Here is a 22,250-nt window from a genome sequence, read left to right on the forward strand (position 1 = left end):
CACATGAACCTTATTGATGGCCTGTCTTCAACACAGTCTATTGTGTATAAATGGGGATCTGTCTTCTGAGCCCCCTAAGATCAGACCCCTTAAGTGACTTTTTGACTTAATGCCCACATACACACTAGATGAAAGTCGTCCAAACCCACTGATTTCAGTGGGACCGGCTGACCATCTGATGCATATTGAGGCCTCCCGACACATCAGATGGTCCTACGTAATGAATCATAGGTAGACAGTGTGAACTTGGACTTAACATTTACCAGATATGGCAAATTTATCACAGTGAAGCATCATATGTGGAGTTAAAGGGACTTTGTCAGCACAGAATGACTGTTCAAACCAAGTATAGGTGCTTGGTGGTTCATGGCGGGGCCAAACATTTAAGTTCAATTGGGTTTCATTAAAAATATTTTCCTCTTTGTTTTCCTGTACATTCCATTTTAACATGGTCTTTGGTCATAAATCAAATGACAGAAGAGCAGAAAAACACAGATAAAAAAGTTACAAACTCTCTGTCAGGCTGCCATGCAATAGCTGGCTGACTGACTGATTCTCAGTTAACTCATTCTACAGCTATGGTAGCAATGGACAGTACAACAAAGAGGCTACAGAATGCAATTGGTGCAAGATATTTAATGAAACCCTATTGAGAAAAGTATTTTTAGCCCTGATTATTTGCACTGAAGTATATAAAAAAAATTGTCCCTAAAGGCGGACAACCCTTTTAAAGTCGACAACTCTTAGTAGGGTTACTTTAGGCCATTATTGACATAAAGCCATTACTGGCCTCCTTTTTGTACAAAGTTTGGACAAGTGTCCAGTGAGTTTCACACCTCTGTTCTTTTTGTGCAAATCAATTTATTTGTGTAAATTGAATTGCGCTATAAGGTGGCGATTACATTAGTAAGTGAGTAAGTGTGGGCCAGCCACAGTTTTACAGGAAATTTTTCATGCAGTCTTGAGCCAAATAATAATGTGGACTTCGAAGGATTGGCAAACATAAAGCAAGATCTTCTATTTCTCCTTTCTGGCCAATGAAACCACCCTAATATGGGATGTATGAGATTACAGAAAAATAAATCTGTTTTTCTCCAAGATCATTACCACTTCTGAAGATAAACTGTGCCTTATGTTACAGTCCAGCCAAATTCACCAGCCCTTTTAGGTCACAAATTGATTCTAGTACTTGTAGCATAGCTGAGAAGGACAGGGTTAAATCCCAACTCTGCAGTGACGTGATTAGATGCACCTGACTTGCTTTAACTAAAACCAGGGCCTGTGTTCACTAGGTGGGTCAGTCTGCTGGATGTTGGGGCAGGCGCCACACTCCTTTCTGGGATCCTCAAGGTATACTGCTAAATGTATTGTTCGCAATCTATTTAACCACTATTTGAGTAATCCATGAATCTTCTGATATCGAGATATATACACTGCTCAAAAAAGTAAAGGGAACACTCAAATAACACATCCTAGATCTGAATGAATGAAATATTCTCATTGAATACTTTGTTCTGTACAAAGTTGAATGTGCTGACAACAAAATCACACAAAAATCATCAATGGAAATCAAATTGATTAACCAATGGAGGCCTGGATTTGGAGTCACCCCCAAAATTAAAGAGGAAAAACACACTACAGGCTGATCCAACTTTGATGTAATGTCCTTTAAACAAGTCAAAATAAGGCTGAGTTCACACGATGCGTTTTTCATGCGTTTCCGCTGCGTTTTTGCAGTTGCGTAAACGCCGCGGAAACGCATGAAAAACGCATGGTAGAAGGGCAGCAATGTTCCCCAATGGAAATCCGCATGTGCTGTGCCCATGATGCAGATTTTTCCGCAGCGTAAACGCTGCGGTCAAAAATCCGCAGCATGTCAATTAATTTTGCGGAAACGCTGCTCTTTTGCCGCCATTGTCTTGCATTAGACCGCATGGAATCCGCATCACTGTATATGTTGATGCGCTTTTCATGCGGTCTAATGTGCGGATGGTACCCGGGTGTGGATGAGAGGACTCTCATCCAGACCCAGGTACCATTAAAAAAAAAAGAATAAAATAAAAAATATATATATTCTCACCTTCTGACGGCCCGCGCTGTGTCCTGCCGGCTTCCCGCGCACTTCGCGGTTGAATGAAGGACCTTCGCTGACGTCAGAGTCATGTGACGGGTCACGTGACGCTGATGTCGGAAGGTCCTACAGTCTTCACTGCCGGCAGCCGGGACCGATGAAGCAGGACACCGGGGGCCATCAGAGGGTAAAGTATAGATTTATTTTTTATTTTTTGACATCACACACTATATAAATCCATGCCGGCTGCATGGATTTATATAGTGTGAAGTTGACAAGCACTTTCCAAGTGATGCTAAAATCGCTTGGGAAGCGCTTGTCAACCCGCATGCGGAAATGAAAGTGAAGACCGCTTCATTTCCGCATGTCCCTGGCAGGAAACCGCATGTACAATCCGCATGCGTTTTTTCCTGCCAGAGAGATGCAGAAACGCTCAGGAAAAAATCCTGAGCATTTCTGCATCGTGTGCACATACCCTAAGGCTCAGTATTGTGTGTGGCCTCCACATGCCTGTATGACCTCCCTACAACACCTGGGCATGCTCCTCATGAGTTGCGGATGGTCTCCTGTGTGATCTCCTCCCAGACCTGGACTAAAGCATCCGCCAACTCCTGGACAGTCTGTGGTGCAACATGACGTTGGTGGATGGAGCGAGACATGATGTCCCAGATGTGCTCAATCAGATTCAGGTCTGGGGAATGGGTGGGCCAGTCCATAGCTTCAATGCCTTTATCTTGCAGGAACTGCTGACACACTCCAGCCACATGAGGTCTGGCATTGTCCTGCATTAGGAGGAACCCAGGGCCAACCGCACCAGCATATGGTCTCACAAGGGGTCTGAGGATCTCATCTCGGTACCTAATGGCAGTCAGGCTACCTCTGGCGAGCACATGGAGGGCTGTGCGGCCCTCCAAAGAAATGCCACCCCACATCATTACTGACCCACTGCCAAACCGGTCATGCTGAAGGATGTTGCAGGCAGCAGATCGCTCTCCACGGCGTCTCCAGACTCTGTCATATCTGTCACATGTGCTCAGTGTGAACCTGCTTTTATCTGTGAAGAGCACAGGGCATCAGTAGCAACTTTGCCAATCCTGGTGTTCTGTGGCAAATGCCAAGCATCCTGCACGGTGTTCAGCTGTGAGCACAACCCCCATCTGTTGACGTCGGGCCCTCATACCACCCTGATTTAGTTCCATTTTCTAACCGTTTGTGCAGAGAGATGCACATTTGTGGCCTGCTGGAGGTCATTTTGCAGGGCTCTGGCAGTGCTCCTCCTTTGTGCAAGGAGGAGGTAGCGGTCCTGCTGCTGGGTTGTTGCCCTTCTACGGCCCTCTCCATGTCTCCTGGTGTACTGGCCTGTCTCCTGGTAGCGCCTCCAGCCTCTGGACACTACGCTGACAGACACAGCAAATCTTCTTGCCACAGCTCGCATTGATGTGCCATCCTGGATGAGCTGCACTACCTGAGCCACTTCTGTGGGTTTTAGAGTCCATCTCATGCTACCACGAGTGTGAAAGCACAACCAACATTCAAAAGTGACCAAAACATCAGCCAGAAAACATTGGTACTGAGATGTGGTCTGTGGTCCCCACCTGCAGAACCACTCCTTTATTGAGTGTGTCTTGATAATTGCCAATAATTTCCATCTATTGTCTATTCCATTTGCACAACAGCATGTGAAATTGATTGTCAATCAGTATTGCTTCCTAAGTGCACAGTTTGATTTCCTTGGAGTTATATTCTGTTGTTTAAGTGTTCCCTTTATTTTTTTGAGCAGTGTATATGTTGTGCTATGCACTCCAAGCACCTAAGTTAATCTTTAGCTATTCTGCTTTAATAGACTGTTTGATTAAATGTGACTTGGATATACAGTTATATGAAAAAGTTTGGGCACCCCTATTAATCTTAAGCTTATTGTTTTATAAAAATTGGTGTTTTTGCAACAGTTATTTCAGTTTGATATATGTAATAACTGTTGGACACAGTAATGTTTCTGCCTTGAAATGAGGTTTATTGTACTAACAGAAAATGTGCAATCTGCATTCAAACAAAATTTGACAGGTGCATAAGTATGGGCACCCTTATCATTTTCTTGTTTTAAATACTCCTACCTACTTTTTACTGACTTACTAAAGCACTTTTTTTGGTTTTGTAACCTCATTGAGCTTTGAACTTCATAGCCAGGTGTATGCAATCATGAGAAAAGCTACTTAAAGTGGCCACTTGCAAGTTGTTCTCCTGTTTGAATCTCCTCTGAAGAGTGGCATCATGGGCTCCTCAAAACAACTGTCAAATGATCTGAAAACAAAGATTATTCAACATAGTTGTTCAGGGGAAGGATACAAAAAGCTGTCTCAGAGATTTAACCTGTCAGTTTCCACTGTGAGGAACATAGTAAGGAAATGGAAGAACACAGGGACAGTTCTTGTTAAGGCCAGAAGTGGCAGGCCAAGAAAAACATCAGAAAGGCAGAGAAGAAGAATGGTGAGATCAGTCAAGGACAATCCTCAGACCACCTCCAGAGAGCTGCAGCATTAACTTGCTGCAGATGGTGTCACTGTGCATCGGTCAACTATACAACGCACTTTGCACAAGGAGAAGCTGTATGGGAGAGTGATGCAAAAGAAGCCTTTTCTGCAAGCACGCCACAGAGTCAGCTGAGGTATGCAAAAGCACATTTGGAGAAGCCAATTTCTTTTTGGAAGAAGGTCCTGTGGACTGATGAAACCAAGATTGAGTTGTTTGGTCATACAAAAAGGCGTTATGCATGGCGGCAAAAAAACACAGCATTCCACGAAAAACACTTGCTACCCACAGTAAAATTTGGTGGAGGTTCCTTCATGCTTTGGGGCTGTGTGGCCAATGCCGACACCGGGAATCTTGTTAAAGTTGAGGGACGCATGGATTCCACTCAGTATCAGCAGATTCTTGACAATAATGTTCAAGAATCAGTGACAAAGTTGAAGTTACGCAGGGGATGGATCTTTCAGCAAGACAATGATCCAAAACACCACTCCAAATCTACTCAGGCATTCATGCAGAGGAACAATTACAATGTTCTGGAATGGCCATCCCAGTCCCCAGACCTGAATATCATTGAACATCTGTGGGATCATTTGAAGAGGGCTGTCCATGCTCGGCGACCATCAAACTTAACTGAACTGGAATTGTTTTGTAAAGATGAATGGTCAAAAATACCTTAATCCAGGATCCAGGAAATCATTAAAAGCTACAGGAAGCGACTAGAGGCTGTTATTTTTGCAAAAGGAGGATCTACTAAATATTAATGTCACTTTTCTGGTGAGGTGCCCATACTTATGCACCTGTCAAATTTTGTTTGAATGCAGATTGCACATTTTCTGTTAGTACAATAAACCTCATTTCAAGGCAGAAACATTACTGTGTCCAACAGTAATTACATATATCAAACTGCAATAGCTGTTGCAAAAACACCAATTTTTATAAAACATTAAGCTTAAGATTAATAGGGGTGCCCAAACTTTTTCATATAACTGTATAAACTTTTGATGCACACCTTTGACACCTTACGTACTTTACTAGCTGTAATGCTATAATATATTTTTTCTTTATATATGCAACTATCTGGCCAGTAAATAGATTGCACACATTTATACCATATGTCACTTTTTATACATGCTGTTTTATTGCTTTCATATATTGTGTGTGCGCCTGTCTCCTACATTTCCACCACCCACCTACTTGTGTTTTTTCTATCTTCATATGATTTTTCTTATCATTGATCATTTTTCGGGTATTCTTTCATTGGTTGTGCTGGATGTTGAGCAAAGTTGAGTGTGCTACTAGTGAGTGACCAGCCAAAATGTGAGCTGTAGCAGAGAGAAGGAGACATGCAGCCTGTTCAGTGTGAACTGTGGCCGGAGTTGAACACTTCTGTTTGGCGCTGGAGGCTGCTGGAGCTTGGACTGAAGGGGATACCGCAACTGGTGGGATCGCGCCTCTTCTGTGTATGAAGTCTGCTCCGGGAAAAAAGGCTGTAATCTTTTCGGGTGAGCCCGCATTGACATATGTGATCATGATTAAATGCACAGGCCGTGTGCAGAGAACTGCAAGCATCAGTGGTTGTTATGGACAATAGCTGGTTTGTGTGGCCGAGCTGGGGCTAGCTCAGCCGTGTATGAGTATTCAGGGCCTGTTCTGTTTAGTTAGCGCCTTGACAAGGCTAGGGATTTATGTTTGAGTTTGTGTTGGAAAGTAAAACCTTAAAAACTGCATGTGTTTGGACCAAAACTGCATTGCCTGTGTGAACGCTACCTAACGCCTACCAGAGAGAGTGAATCCCTACATCCTTTAGACCATACACTGCAATAGTAGTAATATTATTTTACAAAATACTCAAGGTTTTCCAGGGACTGTTGTTTTGAAATTAAAATTACATTTGGAGAGTGTTGTGAAAAGTTAAGTAAAGCTTTTTTTAGGGTAATTTCCGTAGCTTTAGCGGATACAGACTGCCATGTTATTGCACTTATGTGGGAGAAGGGTGGATCCTGATTGGCCTGGCTCTTTGACAGTCTTTATTCTTGTCATCTGAGCTTTACAAGGTGTACCTAATACACACTGTTGTGCAATTCTTGTCAAGTCTCTGCAGATTCGGAACAGACTTCATCCAAAGATTATGTTATTATGGGATATTTCATGGTAATTACAGACAGGATAATTATCACACACCTCATGTAACAGATAAATTTATACTAAGTTTGTAAAAGGAAGAACATTTTTCGTGCCAAATGTTCTGACCTGATGTGACAAACAACCTGCAACTCCCTTTGGTCTTTACTTTAGAGATTGTAATGCAATTCTAGATAAAAGAACAAAGTCTGGCTATAGTGGTACATGGTATTACACCACTTGCATTCCTGAATGGTTTCCAAATCAGAACCAACAAAGAAACAGTGGGCATTAAGAGACATTATTATGAGACGAGTTGCCGCTATTGCTCAATCAACAAGTAAGAAGAGAATGTCAATAAGTGGCACAAACGACGTATAAGGGCTCTCCTGGCTTGGATCTAAGTATACTGTAAATCACGGTGAGTTATTTCTCAGCAGGCCCTTCATACAGCCCAGCGAGGAGACTAAGCACCTGGGAATGTTCGGAATGCGCACCTGAACCAGTTGGTCAGCGTCATCATCACATAGAGAGAGGCGAGCACAAATACAAAGTGGAAGAAGGAGTAGCTGTAGACCACTCGCTCATGCTCATCGTGTATAACTGTCTGTCCACCTCCAGTGGCCACATCCTCCTCATGGTTCTTCTGCCCTGTTAGAAAAGAATTAATGATGATCCAGACTTTGTGCATCATGGTTTGCGCTATACCTATTGCTGGCACAATATCCCACAAAGCCATCAAAGTAATAGCTAAGCAAACTTTCACTTGAAAAATAGTCAAAAGGCCTTTGTAAACTAAAACACAAGAGCTGGGCCCCAATTTCCTCTTTAATAATGGCGTTAGTATTTGTGCCTAAGTGAGCCCGATTCATGAAAGTGTTTATGTCACTATTCTCGCATAAAAAGCTTTGAAAAGTTGCAGAGTTTTGGCGCAACTTGAGGTCAGCGCTAAAAAGTTGCAAAAACAGTTGAAGAAAAAACAGATAATTTTTGATTTTGTGTAAATTTAATCAACCATGTGTGCCATTTTGAAGTCCTGCCGAACTATGATTATACTATCATGTTGGTCATACACATGAGATGGATGAAAAAACAGAGTCAGGACAAGTAGAAGTCAGTCACCTAGCGTAATTTTAGAAAAGGATTTTGCTAATAAACCTAATTTGCAATGGGGAAAGTGGGTGAATGGTCTTCACTGTATGTATGCGTGTGTGTGTGTATGTATGTGTATATATAAATATATATATAAATATATATATATATACAGTACAGACCAAAAGTTTGGACACACCTTCTCACTTAAAGATTTTTCTGTATTTTCATGACTATGAAAATTGTACATTCACACTGAAGGCATCAAAACTATGAATTAACACATGTGGAATTATATACTTAACAAAAAAGTGTGAAACAACTGAAAATATGTCTTATATTCTAGGTTTTTCAAAGTAGCCACCTTTTGCTTTGATGACTGCTTTGCACACTCTTGGCATTCTCTTGATGAGCTTCAAGAGGTAGTCACCGGAAATGGTCTTCCAACAATCTTGAAGGAGTTCCCAGAGATGCTTAGCACTTGTTGGACATTTTGCCTTCACTCTGCGGTCCAGCTCACCCCAAACCATCTCGATTGGGTTCAGGTCTGGTGACTGTAGAGGCCAGGTCATCTGGTGTAGCACCCCATCACTCTCCTTGTTGGTCAAATAGCCCTTACACAGCCTGGAGGTGTGTTTGGGGTCATTGTCCTGTTGAAAAATAAATGATGGTCCAACTAAACGCAAACCGGATGGAATAGCATGCCGCTGCAAGATGCTGTGGTAGCCATGCTGGTTCAGTATGCCTTAAATTTTGAATAAATCCCCATCAGTGTCACCAGCAAAGCACCCCCACACCATCACACCTCCTCCTCCATGCTTCACGGTGGGAACCAGGCATGTAGAGTCCATCCGTTCACCTTTTCTGCGTCGCACAAAGACACGGTGGTTGGAACCAAAGATCTCAAATTTGGACTCATCAGACCAAAGCACAGATTTCCACTGGTCTAATGTCCATTCGTTGTGTTCTTTATCCCAAACAAGTCTCTTCTGCTTGTTGCCTGTCCTTAGGAGTGGTTTCCTAGCAGCTATTTTACCATGAAGGCCTGCTGCACAAAGTCTCCTCTTAACAGTTGTTGTACAGATGTGTCTGCTGCTAGAACTCTGTGTGGCATTGACCTGGTCTCTAATGTGAGCTGCTGTTAACCTGCGATTTCTGAGGCTGGTGACTCTTATAAACTTATCCTCAGAAGCAGAGGTGACTCTTGGTCTTCCTTTCCTGGGACGGTCCTCATGTGAGCCAGTTTCTTTGTAGCGCTTGATGGTTTTTGCAACTGCACTTGGGGAAACTTTCAAAGTTTGCCCAATTTTTCGGACTGACTGACCTTTAGTTCTTAAAGTAATGATGGTCACTCGTTTTTCTTTACTTAGCTGCTTTTTTCTTGCCATAATACAAATTCTAACAGTCTATTTAGTAGGACTATCAGCTGTGTATCCACCAGACTTCTGCACAACACAACTGATCGTCCCAACCCCATTTATAAGGCAAGAAATCCCACTTATTAAACCTGACAGGGCACACCTGTGAAGTGAAAACCATTTACGGTGACTACATCTTGAAGCTCATCAAGAGAATGCCAAGAGTGTGCAAAGCAGTCATCAAAGCAAAAGGTGGCTACTTTGAAGAACCTGGAATATAAGACATATTTTCAGTTATTTCACACTTTTTTGTTAAGTATATAATTCCACATGTGTTAATTCATAGTTTTGATGCCTTCAGTGTGAATGTACAATTTTCATAGTCATGAAAATACAGAAAAATCTTTAAATGAGAAGGTGTGTCCAAACTTTGGGTCTGTACTGTATATATATGTGAACTTGATGAACAATCCACCAAACTGTAAATCATAACCAGCAATCAGCACAATATAGGGGCTTGTTAGTTTACTAGAGAAATAGTGTTAGTCAGAAGAAGTTCTTCACTAGAATAATAAGTAACCGTGGAAAGAGCTAAAAAAAACATGACTGGACTCTCGCAGTCAACAATTAAAAGACTATTCCTACCTCACTTGTTTATGACAAATCTAAAGAAAATACCATAAACTTGTAATAAATGCAGGTCCAAACTCTTGGACCCTTCGACTCTTGGATCCTCCCCCATCTCTAAAAAGAAGGTAGCCTATTGGGGCAGCTGCTGATTTCAGGTGAAGAAGGAATATCCCTTTTAGAAAATGATCTGCAAAACCTGGAAGTGCCATTGTGATGAGCTGTTATGTATACGACAAACTGCTGCTCTTTATATCATACATCGAATGTGGGTAATTGTTTAAATATAAGTACACATAAAAGAAGAAAAAAATTAGATCACCTCCTTCCATATCTTCTTCAGGACAGCAGAAGCAGCAGGACGCTTTCTACAAATAAAATGGAAGAATTATGGCAAAGTACAGATCATCTAGTTTTCCACATTACAATCTGTGTATCATAGCGAGGTAACTAAAGGAAAGCAGACACCAAGTGCAATAGGGTCTTATCCAATGGAGGATTTAATCTAGGTGAGAGTAAGGGAACTGCTCACCTTTTGGGGTTGTTAAACCCACAACAAAGGGAACAAGGTAAATCAGCTGCTTCAGCACCCTCCCGTTGTATTGAACAATTGGTAGGAGAATGGGGGTGGTAGTCCGTGCTGCCGATGTTGGATATAAAAAAACAAGGGACAGTAGTAAATTTGACCAAGTGGTTTATTCTCTACACGTTTCGAAGTTGGACTAACATCTTCATCAGAACCACAGCAAACTGGTTTCTTGCATCCAACATTGGCAGCACGGGCTACCACCCCTATTCTCCTACCAATTGTATTGCAGCGCAGGTGATATCTCAGTGCACTGTTCTCTCGCTGCTTAATTTACCACAGTAATTCTTCAATTGGATATGATGATCTGAACTAGCAATGAACCTCCTAAAATCCTGAGCTCACAGAATCATTACTCACCAGGAAGGAAATGTGAGATAATGACTCCGAGCGATAACAGGTTATGGAGTTTCTGACTGCACCAAAATGTATTTCTTTCCAATACAGAATAATAGTTACGAACCTGGAACTCATACGTGTAAACCTTAATCATCCACATTGGACCAAACATCTCAGCCAAGTAGGAGGCTTCATTGCTGTAAACATATGAAAATACACGTTACATTATAGATGACAACATTGACACAGGTTGTATCTCAAATTTTCTTGAACTCATGAAATGTTAATCATATAAGATACGTAAAGTCCTGGAATGAGTAACTGCTCAGAATGTATCCAAAATGAAGAAAGAAGAGCAACATTGCTAAGAGTCTTGATCAAAATAGCCAACTGTTATGTGTATACAGATCTTATACAGGCCTATGTATCTCCATGGTGACAGACTACAAACACACCCTATGCTCAGCCAGTTCTTATACAGGCCTATGTGTCTCCATGGTGACAGACTACAAACACACCCTATGTTCAGCCAGTTCTTATACAGGCCTATGTGTCTCCATGGTGACAGACTACAAACACACCCTATGTTCAGTCAGCTCTTATACAGGCCTATATGTCACCATGGTGACAGACTACAAACACACCCTATGTCCAGTCAGCTCTTATACAGGCCTATGTGTCACCATGGTGACAGACTACAAACACACCCTATGTCCAGCAAGCTCTTATACAGGCCTATGTGTCACCATGGTGACAGACTACAAACATACCCTATGTCCAGCCAGCTCTTATACAGGCCTATGTGTCACCATGGTGACAGACTACAAACACACCCTATGTTCAGCCAGCTCTTATACAGGCCTATGTGTCACTATGGTGACAGACTACATACACACCCTATGTTCAGCCAGCTCTTATACAGGCCTATGTGTCACCATGGCGACAGACTACATACACACCCTAGGTTCAGCCAGCTCTTATACAGGCCTATGTGTCTCCATGGTGACAGACTACAAACACACCCTTTGTCCAGCCAGCTCTTATACAGGCCTGTGTGTCACCATGGTGACAGACTACATACACACCCTATGTTCAGCCAGCTCTTATACAGGCCTATATGTCACCATGGTGACAGACTACAAACACACCCTATGTCCAGTCAGCTCTTATACAGGCCTATGTGTCACCATGGTGACAGACTACAAACACACCCTATGTCCAGCCAGCTCTTATACAGGCCTATGTGTCACCATGGTGACAGACTACAAACACACCCTATGTTCAGCCAGCTCTTATACAGGCCTATGTGTCACTATGGTGACAGACTACATACACACCCTATGTTCAGCCAGCTCTTATACAGGCCTATGTGTCACCATGGCGACAGACTACATACACACCCTATGTTCAGCCAGCTCTTATACAGGCCTATGTGTCTCCATGGTGACAGACTACAAACACACCCTATGTTCAGCCAGCTCTTATACAGGCCTATGTGTCACCATGGTGACAGACTACATACACACCCTATGTTCAGCCAGCTCTTATACAGGCCTATGTGTCTCCATGGTGACAGACTAGAAACACACCCTATGTTCAGCCAGCTCTTATACAGGCCTATGTGTCACCATGGTGACAGACTACATACACACCCTATGTTCAGCCAGCTCTTATACAGGCCTAGGTGTCTCCATGGTGACAGACTACAAACACACCCTATGTTCAGCCAGCTCTTATACAGGCATATGTGTCACCATGGTGACAGACTACAAACACACCCTATGTCCAGCCAGCTCTTATACAGGCCTATGTGTCACCATGGTGACAGACTACAAACACACCCTATGTCCAGCCAGCTCTTATACAGGCCTATGTGTCACCATGGTGAAAGACTACAAACACACCCTATGTCCAGCCAACTCTTATACAGGCCTATGTGTCACCATGGTGACAGACTACAAACACACCCTATGTTCAGCCAGCTCTTATACAGGCCTATGTGTCTCCATGGTGACAGACTAGAAACACACCCTATGTTCAGCCAGATCTTATACAGATTTATGTGTCTCCATGGTGACAGACTAGAAACACACCCTATGTTCAGCGAGTTCTTATATAGGCCTATGTGTCTCCATGGTGACAGACTACAAACACACCCTATGTTCAGCCAGCTCTTATACAGGCCTATGTGTCTCCATGGTGACAGACTACAAACACACCCTTTGTCCAGCCAGCTCTTATACAGGCCTATGTGTCTCCATGGTGACAGACTACAAACACACCCTATGTTCAGCCAGCTCTTATACAGGTCTATGTGTCTTCATGGTGACAGACTACAAACACACCCTATGTCGAGCCAGCTCTTATACAGGCCTATGTGTCTCCATGGTGACAGACTACAAACATACCCTATGTTCAGTCAGCCCTTATACAGGTCTATGTGTCTCCATGGTGACAGACTAGAAACACACCCTATGTCCAGCCAGCTCTTATACAGGCCTATGTGTCTCCATGGTGACAGACTACAAACACACTCTATGTTCAATCAGCTCTTATACAGGCCTATGTGTCTCCATGGTGACAGACTACAAACACACTCTATGTCCAGCCAGCTCTTATACAGGCCTATGTGTCTCCATGATGACAGACTACAAACACACCTTATATTCAGCCAGATCTTATACAGGCCTATGTGTCTCCATGGTGACAAACTACAAACACACCCTATGTTCAGTCAGCTCTTATGCAGGCCTATGTGTCTCCATGGTGACAGACTAGCGTGGCGCCCCTGAGGGTTCAGTCGCCACAGGGGTACTGCACCTCAGCTTGAGGTGTGGTATCTCCTCTTCCAGGTAATGATGGAGCACTTCTCGGGACCCTACTTCACCACTCAACACTACACCACTCCTGTCCTGTAGGGGGCCTAAATGCATCAGGGTGCTGCCCCGGCCCGGGATATAGGAGATGGGGGGAACCATGTAGTGGGTGAGGGTGGAGGACACACTTTTAGGGTACACTTACTAATTCATATTTAATCTACGGCCATCTTAGGTTCAAGGTCTTTGATTGTGATCTTCATCAGTGATTGTGGTCTCCGTCTCTGATTGTGGTCACCCCACCAGAGTTCAGTAATAGGCCTCATCCGACTGAGGAGCGGGTCAGAGTTAACCACTGCCTCTACCCGGTCAAGGTCCTGACCTAAGAAGGCCTGGAGGGGAGCAGAGGAGACAAGCTACACAGGCAAAAGGATCCCAGGGGGATACGGACGGAGCGGCATACGCCACCTGTATTTCTTTCTCTGGCCTAGTCAGAGGGACTCCTGCTGCAAGAGGGGTGACCGGCCCCCGATATCTGACTTTGTTACTTCAAGTCTCAGTCAGAAAAGCCCAGAGGCTTAGTGGATCCCAGGAGGGATACGGACGGAGCAGCATACGCCACCTGTACCTCTCTACCTGCGTTTATCCAGTGGGACCCGGCCTTACACCTAGTTCTAACCACACATACAGTCAGGAGAAGACTTAGTGGGAGAATTCACCAAGGAGAGGAACACACACCAGAGGGGTCTCGACAGGTGCTCCTGATCTACCTGGAAAGTGCTGGACCCCCTTCCCTGTGACCACAGTACGCCACGAGGAGCAGAGTGAAGCTTTGCGGCTAAAGTTCATCTGAATGTGAGTAAAAAACCCGGGATGACTTCACACTCCGCCTCAGCCTGTGATTTCCTGCGCGGCACTGCACCCACCATCTTCCTTCACACTGCCCTGAGGCCAGCTCCGCCTGCGGGGAGCCGTCCCATCTAAGCTGCCTGTAACACCAGCCTCAGTGGACTGAAGCAGCGCTGGTGTCTATCATCGGAAACCGTAGGTGGCGTAGTCGGAAAATACCACTCCATCCTGAAAGCCCATTAAATCTTTTATGTGACCACCCTGGGCACGGACCGGGTCCGGGCCACGACTGCAACCCCGAGACACCTACGCTGACCCAGCTCCGAGTAACCCCATTTCCCAGGGAGGGCTGTGAGCGTCACACTAGAAACACACCCTATGTCCAGCCAGCTCTTATACAGGCCTATGTGTCTCCATGGTGACAGACTACAAACACACCCTATGTTCAGCCAGATCTTGAAGTCTCTTTGTTTTAGGTTAGCAAGAATGGCGGAAGAATGTAAGGAATAAAGCAGGACACCAAAGTGGGTAGAAATTTAAGGTGCTACCCGGGACCTCTATGATTTTTGCATATGGGGCTAAGAAGTGACAGGCAGGTATTTGCTAACTACCTTTCTGTTTTGCCCTGCGATGATCTCTGCCAGCCCAGAGTGGTCAGAGGTCTCTCCTGATTCCGCTAAACAGCGACACAGCAGTGTCTTCCCTTCTGCACTGCTGTGCTGATGGGGCGTCTCTGCTGATGTCATACTGAGTTAATGCTGGCTCCCCGCTGCCTAACTGCGTAGATCCAGCTGTCAATCAGCATGATGTCTGCAGTGATGACCCGAGCAGACAGAAAGAGAAAATGCTACTCTGTGGACAAGAGATGAAATGAAGTAGGGGAATCACCGGCCGAGCCGGCAGAACAGGCAGGTTGTTAGTCACTATATGCCTGCTAGTTCTTATCTCCATATACTAAAAAATAATAAGAGTCCTGGATAACCCTTTTAAGGTTGCTCTGGTGGTGGTGATGGACACAAAATCCACCATAAACTTTAGGAAGATTTTTCATGTTTTGATAACACTTTCTTAGCTAATACCATAGCAGATCTTATTTGCCACGTGTTAGACGCTTGAGGTGGCATCGAGAGTGATGGCCGTATTTGAGGCAGGCTGGCTGTATTTGATTTCTGTACCAACATGTAAAAATATGTACCCACATTAAAGTGCAAATTAAAATAGGAGCCAAACAATCGAGTGACTGCTCTACAAAGAGATGGGAGCAAAATGGAAACTTCTCAAGTGTGCCAATGATATTCTCAGCATGGGCTCGGTGCGTGAGGCGAGGTGTAGAGGATGATTGTGCTCATTTATGAGGATATATATAGCTGGTTTAAAAAAAAACTCCCCAACTTTATTCACAAATGAAAACCTCCCGGTCCCATCTTTCCTTTGTTAATGACACTATATACATTATATTTTTACATCTGCAAAATAACTTTCCTAATCTTCCAAATTTCTGCTTTGTGTCAGTCAGATAGCTGTGATCTGAGGATTGAAAGCAGATGGCAGAACAGCTAATGAGGAATCGTGTGGGGTCTGCTCCTCTGACGGAAGTAGTGTATTAAAGCTCAGGAAAGTAACCGATTCCCTGTTCTGTACTCCATCATATAGCATTTTCTTTACCCCACAGTTAACCCCTTGTGTCTGCCTCTATACATGGAGTTTGGCGAGCGTATGCAATTTACTGCATAAACAATGGCACTTGGAATTGTAATTTATTATTGCACAATGTTTATGTATTCTCCCCATATAATAAATGTGCTATTGAATCATATACTGAATGAATAAACAGATATATACCCAAAAGAGTAGAGAAGGCTGATAACAAGCAACATTCAATGTCAGTGTTTAGTATCATGTAAAACAACAATCCACATTAATAGTTAATTCCTACTTCCTCAGTGCAGAAAGGTTACAATAAGTGTCAGGCTGGATTTCATGTTTCCTTGTTTGATTTTCAATGGTTTAAAAAGTATGGAAATTACCACATAAGTCTGCGCTGCAAAATCCTACAGATCGGTTTAATATTCTCACAAAATGATTTGTTACATAGAAAGAACTGAAATGAAAGAACAATCACGGGAAGCTGATGGAGAAACAGTGAAATCCAGCTTCATATTCATTGTAGTTCTCCACTGTACAGCTGTTTGACATCTGATATTTGGGCTGGTCAGTACCTTCTTCATTAAATAACTATTAATGAGTTCCCTCTCTGAGCGACATTTACACTTTATCCAATTTAAGATTGGATGTATCCATACAGATTGGATAAATATGGACAGCACGGTGGCTCAGTGATTAGCACTGTTTCTTTGCAGCGCTGGGGTCCTGGGTTCACCAGATTTTTTCAGCAGTAAAAACCTGGTGAAAAGCTGAAATGTTGCGAATTTTTTTTTACACCACCTCTAGCCAGCCTTGCCATCTTTCTGAAAAGTTGATGGAGCTTTGTGGAGCGGGCATGGCCAAAAGCAGCCAATGAATTGTAAATAATTTACACCGCAAAGAACAGAAATGTACTTGTCTCAGGACTGAATTACATTTCATATGATGCCGCGTGTCAGTTGGAAGATGTCCCTATCTCATTAAGAAGAGGGCATCTATTAATGAATTTGTCACATCTTACTCCAGCAGTCGAGTTTGTGCAAATCAATTTGCAAGACCCGATCCATCGGCTAGATCAGTTATCTGTGGCTACTGAATGAAAAACATGAGAACAGCCTCTTACCGGACAGCATGACGCAACGTTATCATTGCGTGTGACAAACATATGATGTCGAGTCAGGCCGATGCATCAAAAGAAGAGCCATGGAAGCCATCAGGTAAGAGATGGTTTACAGGATTCCCATTCAGCGGCCACACATTACTGATGTGCAACATGGGTGATGGACTGAGTCCTGCTGGGTCTAGTGGTAATCGTAGCAAGATAAATAACCTACCCTTCCTAATATTTATATGTATGTATGTCTGTGAGTACAAACTTTTACAATGTTAGGCTAGATGAGCTTAGATTCTTTTATCCGAGAGATTCTCACTGATTGTGTAAATCACACTCTGATCAAACTCTGATCATAGTTTGATCAGAGTGTCAGCATAATGTGACCCAATTCTCTTGAGTGTTAGCATAGTGTGACCCAATATTCTTGGATGAGATAATTGAAGCACACTGTGAGGGGAAGATGGAGAACAACAATTCTCCATCTTCTCCATTGCGTCATCTGAGTGCAGTCTGAGGACGACGCACTCATTGACTTACATGGACGAGTGTGATTCGATAATCAAACTCGGACATGCTGTGATTTTTTTCCTCGGACCAGCTTGGTCTGAGGAAAAAAATCGAACATGTCTGTGTAGCACCCCGAGGGCTCGGCTGCTACAGGGGTATTGCACCTCGACCCAGAGGTGTGATATTCCACTCCCGGGTAAGGATGGAGTGTGGACCAGGACTCAGTAAGCTGCATGCACCACATACACCCCATTTCCGAGGGACAGCTCAACGGTGCTCCCACTAGACAGAAGTGCAGGCACGACAGCATCTGTCCCTGGCTGGAGTGGGGAGGGGGTGGAATACCCAGTGGTGTAGGAGCAGATAGGGGTGGGTCTCTGGGCATAGGTAGGAGCCCATTGGTTGCTAGTCACCTGGGCTCGGGTGTCAGAAGGAGGTATAAAAGGTGGGCACCATTTTAGGACAGTGTTCAGTTCAGTCCAGTTCAGTTCAGAGAGGAGGAGAAGAAGACAGGAGCTCAGCCAGAGAGGTCTGACAGGGAGCTGTGGCTCAGTCTGGGCCCAGCTCCAGAGGCAGGCCTGGAGTGGAGGCCAGAAACAGCAGAAAGAGAGAGGAGAAGGAACGGAAAGGAAAGTAAGAAAGGAACTGGAACAGAGGAGAAAGGAAGCAAGGAACACAGAGAAAGGCCCAGAGACACGAGGACAGAAGGAACCCCATATGCCCAGGAGATACAGGGTGAAGGGTTGGCAGAACAGGGTACCGGAACCCAAATTGGTGGAGGCAACAGATTCCTCAGCCAAAGACCGGAGGTTGTTACCACATCTTGGTGCGACCCCTCACTACATCCACCAGAAAGGCATACCGTATAGGGTCAGGGAAACCGGGAGAGGTTTCGCCAACAGAAGGCCCGAGGAAGCTGGACAAAGGTGGGTCACTGGTGGGGACGGCCAGAGAAAGGTAGAGAAGGGAGCTCTGAACCACACTCTGGAATTACCTGGGAGTTGACCGAGTCCCTCACCTGGTGGACGCAGCACAGCTCGGGCAGTCATCGCCTGCAGCATTGACATGAACAACAACTGTGAGTAAAGCATTGAAAACTGCAACCGCACGTCTCTGTGGTTCCTTGCCGCACCAGCACCATTAGCACTGGGACCCTCACACCATCACTCCCATCATCTCTCACATTAGCTGCCCTGAGGCAATACTTCTCCCGTGGGGAGTTATCCCATACTCGGCTGCGCAAACAACATCAGCCTCAGCGGTCGGCAGCGCAGCGGCGGTCCCCACTGACCGCAATCCACGGGTGGCGTAGTCGGACATTTGCTATACATTAAGACTGCCACTGGTTTGACCACCCTGGGCATGGACCGGGTCACCGCCACACGGAGACTACAACCCCCCAGCATTCTACAACAGGCCCGGTTCCGGGTTCCCCTGCACAACACAGGCCCAGGGGGCGCGTCATTTGCATCTCCTGGAAGCACACTAAACTGTAGAAACTATGCAGATCTGGGACTCAGCGTGCAGTAACAGCTTTTTGCTCCCAGAGAAGGACCAGCCCCATGATCCTTATTTGCAATGCAGAGATAGATTTTAGCCACTACACGTATTTTATTAGGAGCCGCCAGCTTTTTATGGATGGCCCATCCCCCTTGTTAACAGCAGTGGCAGTATAAAGACCTTGATGCATAACAATACAATATAGTGAATAGGCATTTACTGCGCCACAGAGTTAGCAAATGTGGATAAGTAGGCGTGCGTTGGAGGACAGATATCGGGAGGGCAGCTGCTGCTCTGTGTTTTCAGCATCTAATATCGTTGGCTTAATTAGAAGAGATATTTTGCATAGTTGAAGAAGCAGCAATTCCCTATGGCTCTCTTGTTGCTCTGTTTATGACCTCTCCACATTTCCACTCGGAGCTCAGTTAAGTATAGTAAGGCCCATTATTTATAACAGCTGGCAAAGACCGCTGCCGTTACTGAGATAGCTGTAAATATTATACTGTGTTCACCCACCATGGGCATCATCTTTATTTAACGTGCTTCCTCCCTCTCATTCCCAGCAACATGCCGATGACTGTTATCTAAGGAAGAAAACATTTACACCAGTGGAGGTCAAACCAACACATCCCTGTGGACTCCATTACTGCGAATAGTGCTGAATATCAACAAGGCACCGACATAAAACAAAACCTATTTCCTTGAGTTATATCTGGATGAGGCCTTGATAAAAGGCCGTCATTGTCCTGCACATGGAGCCATAACTCTCTGCAATCATTTATCTCCTAGTACTTTTCACGTGGCATAACTTGCATGGCTGTAGAGGTTGCATGTTTTCACAATTCCTTTTTGTTTGTAGGGTCCCATAACAATAAGAAGATCCACTGCAGGAACCACCAGTGATCAACTGTAATCTAGGCAACCATGTAGCAAGTGTTCAATTTCCCTGCGGCTCTACCACGGGGCAAATAAAGCACCACTCCATTGTTTTTTTTTTTACTTTACTGCTGAAGCGGTGCTTTAGCTCTAAGGTCCCTGACCCTAGTCTTATACTCACCCTCTGCCATCTTCCCCTTCTATCGCCGCCGCTCCCGTCGGTCTCCGGCAGTTTGTGACCTGTTGGATCGTTCCATTGTTTCATGGAGCAAGCATGAGGTCACAACTTAATACAAGTCTATGAGAGGCTCGTACGAGCTTGTAACCGAAGCTTCTGACTTCCAGAAGTCACAGGCAATAATTCCATCACCTGAGCAATACTAAGGAAATCCTAAAAACATGATCTGTTGGTGGCTTTTGAAGACTGGAGTTTGGAAACACTGCACTAAATGGTTACCAGTTGTGCTGAAATCATTGAGTTTGACTGACTTTTTATAGGAGGCCCTTAGAAAGTGTGTCTTAGAGATCTTTCTTATAGAAGTCAGCCTTTCTAAAAAGGCATGGGAATATATATGTGGGTCATGAGAGGTTTCATCTACTGATTCATGAAGCGTGAATTCGTGAATGAGGTGAAATGCTGACATTACTCACGTATGAAGACGAACACTTGTGCTGTCTTGTTAGACCGTGACTCATAGACATGTATGGGACAGGATTTAGTAAATCATCTCCAAAATAATATGTTTGCATCACTTCTGTTTTCAACTTTTCTTAATCTTTCACATATGATGAAAGATGATTTTATGTGCAGTCTGTAAGTTTTTATAAAGTTCTGTTGCCAAGACACCCTCTGTATAAGAGAATCATGTAAACTATTCCAAATGCCTATTTAAAAAGATAAAACGGGAAGAAAATTCCTCTGAAAAAAAGACAATTAAGTCACGGACACAAAGAGTATTGCTTTGATAGATAATGAGCAGATAATGAGCCCTTGGCTTAACGAGCCCTGACTGTGCAAATATATCTCCTGAACTTGTCCATAGAACGTAAAGGCACATAAAAAATCTAACAAAATGCTTATCTCCATGCACATAAGTACATTTATCTGCCTCCCCTGCATCCCAACCACCTGCCTTCGTGTATTTGTCCATTTTCCAAAACTGCTTTTCGATTCATTGGTGGAGCCTTTCTGGACTGTTCTTGTCTTGACATTTATTTAAATTATTCTCTTTGACCACAGCACTTTGGTCTTTTAAAGGGGTATATTACTAAGATATATCTTAACTTTAAGACAGGTGGGTTTCCAATATCTAGGAATCCCACTGATCCTGAGAATTATCCTTCAAAGTTTTTACTGGAAAACAGGAAAAAAATTCCAAGTGCAGTCTAGCAATGGTGGCCGAAGATATGCAATATGAATAAACTCTTTTTTTATTGCGCTTGTAATAACTGCTCTGAAGCTGTCTGGGATCGCTGAAGCACAATGTTAGCTTCCAATCCAGGCCAGCTTCAGTGCCGCCGTGCTCCTCTATGCCATAAAGGAAAAGCTATGCCATATAACAGCATTGGGGAGTGCATAATTAGGCCAGCGGTGCAATGATGCTGCTGATGTGAACGGTCACTCAATCAGGAACACTCAGACTCCAGCAAGAAGGAAGCCTGGTGACTAGAGACCAGTGTGTTCCTAAATAATGAAGATTAGACAGCCTGTTTAAATTCTTATTGCTATATGACGGATATATTCATCATGAGCACGTCGCTTTGTCCTCAATGACAGATATGTTTGTCATGCTGACCGCATGATACAGCCTCTATACTTGTGCAATCAGCTGCAGGAGCCCAACTGATATACACAGCCTGGCTCCTGCTGTAACTGCTAGGATCGGAGACAACAACACATGAGAAACACTCCCTCTGCCAGCCCATTGATACCCCTACAGTGCAACTGCGTTGTGCCAGTGGGTTGTTATGGCAACAGGGGGTCTAACAATGACCACTGGGTCTACCATACACCACAGCCTATCAGATCCTGCGGGATCAAAAAGTTTTACTCATGCCAAAATGATACCAATAAATATAACAACTTGTAACAAGGAAAAAATGTAACCAATGAAAATGACAGCATTTCCAACAAAAAGTAAGCCCTCTGTAAGGCAGCGCTAGTCATCATGCCAGGGGACACTTGCTGTACCGGGTCAATTAAAGCACACCAGCCACGTTT

At 44.1% G+C, this 22,250-nt stretch overlaps 1 protein-coding gene across 1 annotated transcript in view; it reads right to left on the reverse strand.

The window, feature by feature from the left end:
- SERINC4 (serine incorporator 4) overlaps nucleotides 1–22,250 on the reverse strand; it is a 95,321-nt gene that overhangs the window by 3,533 nt on the left and 69,538 nt on the right. The window contains exons 9-11 of the mRNA XM_073653185.1: nucleotides 10,848–10,920; nucleotides 10,121–10,166; nucleotides 7,219–7,372 (exon numbers count right to left, since the gene is read on the reverse strand). Coding sequence (XP_073509286.1) covers nucleotides 7,219–7,372; nucleotides 10,121–10,166; nucleotides 10,848–10,920 — 273 coding nt within the window. The remainder of the gene's footprint in view (nucleotides 1–7,218; nucleotides 7,373–10,120; nucleotides 10,167–10,847; nucleotides 10,921–22,250) is intronic.

Source organism: Phyllobates terribilis, unplaced genomic scaffold (assembly GCF_046119375.1).
Source record: "Phyllobates terribilis strain yellow unplaced genomic scaffold, ASM4611937v1 Scaffold_11__3_contigs__length_659146591, whole genome shotgun sequence".
Taxonomy (NCBI): Eukaryota; Metazoa; Chordata; class Amphibia; order Anura; family Dendrobatidae; genus Phyllobates; species Phyllobates terribilis.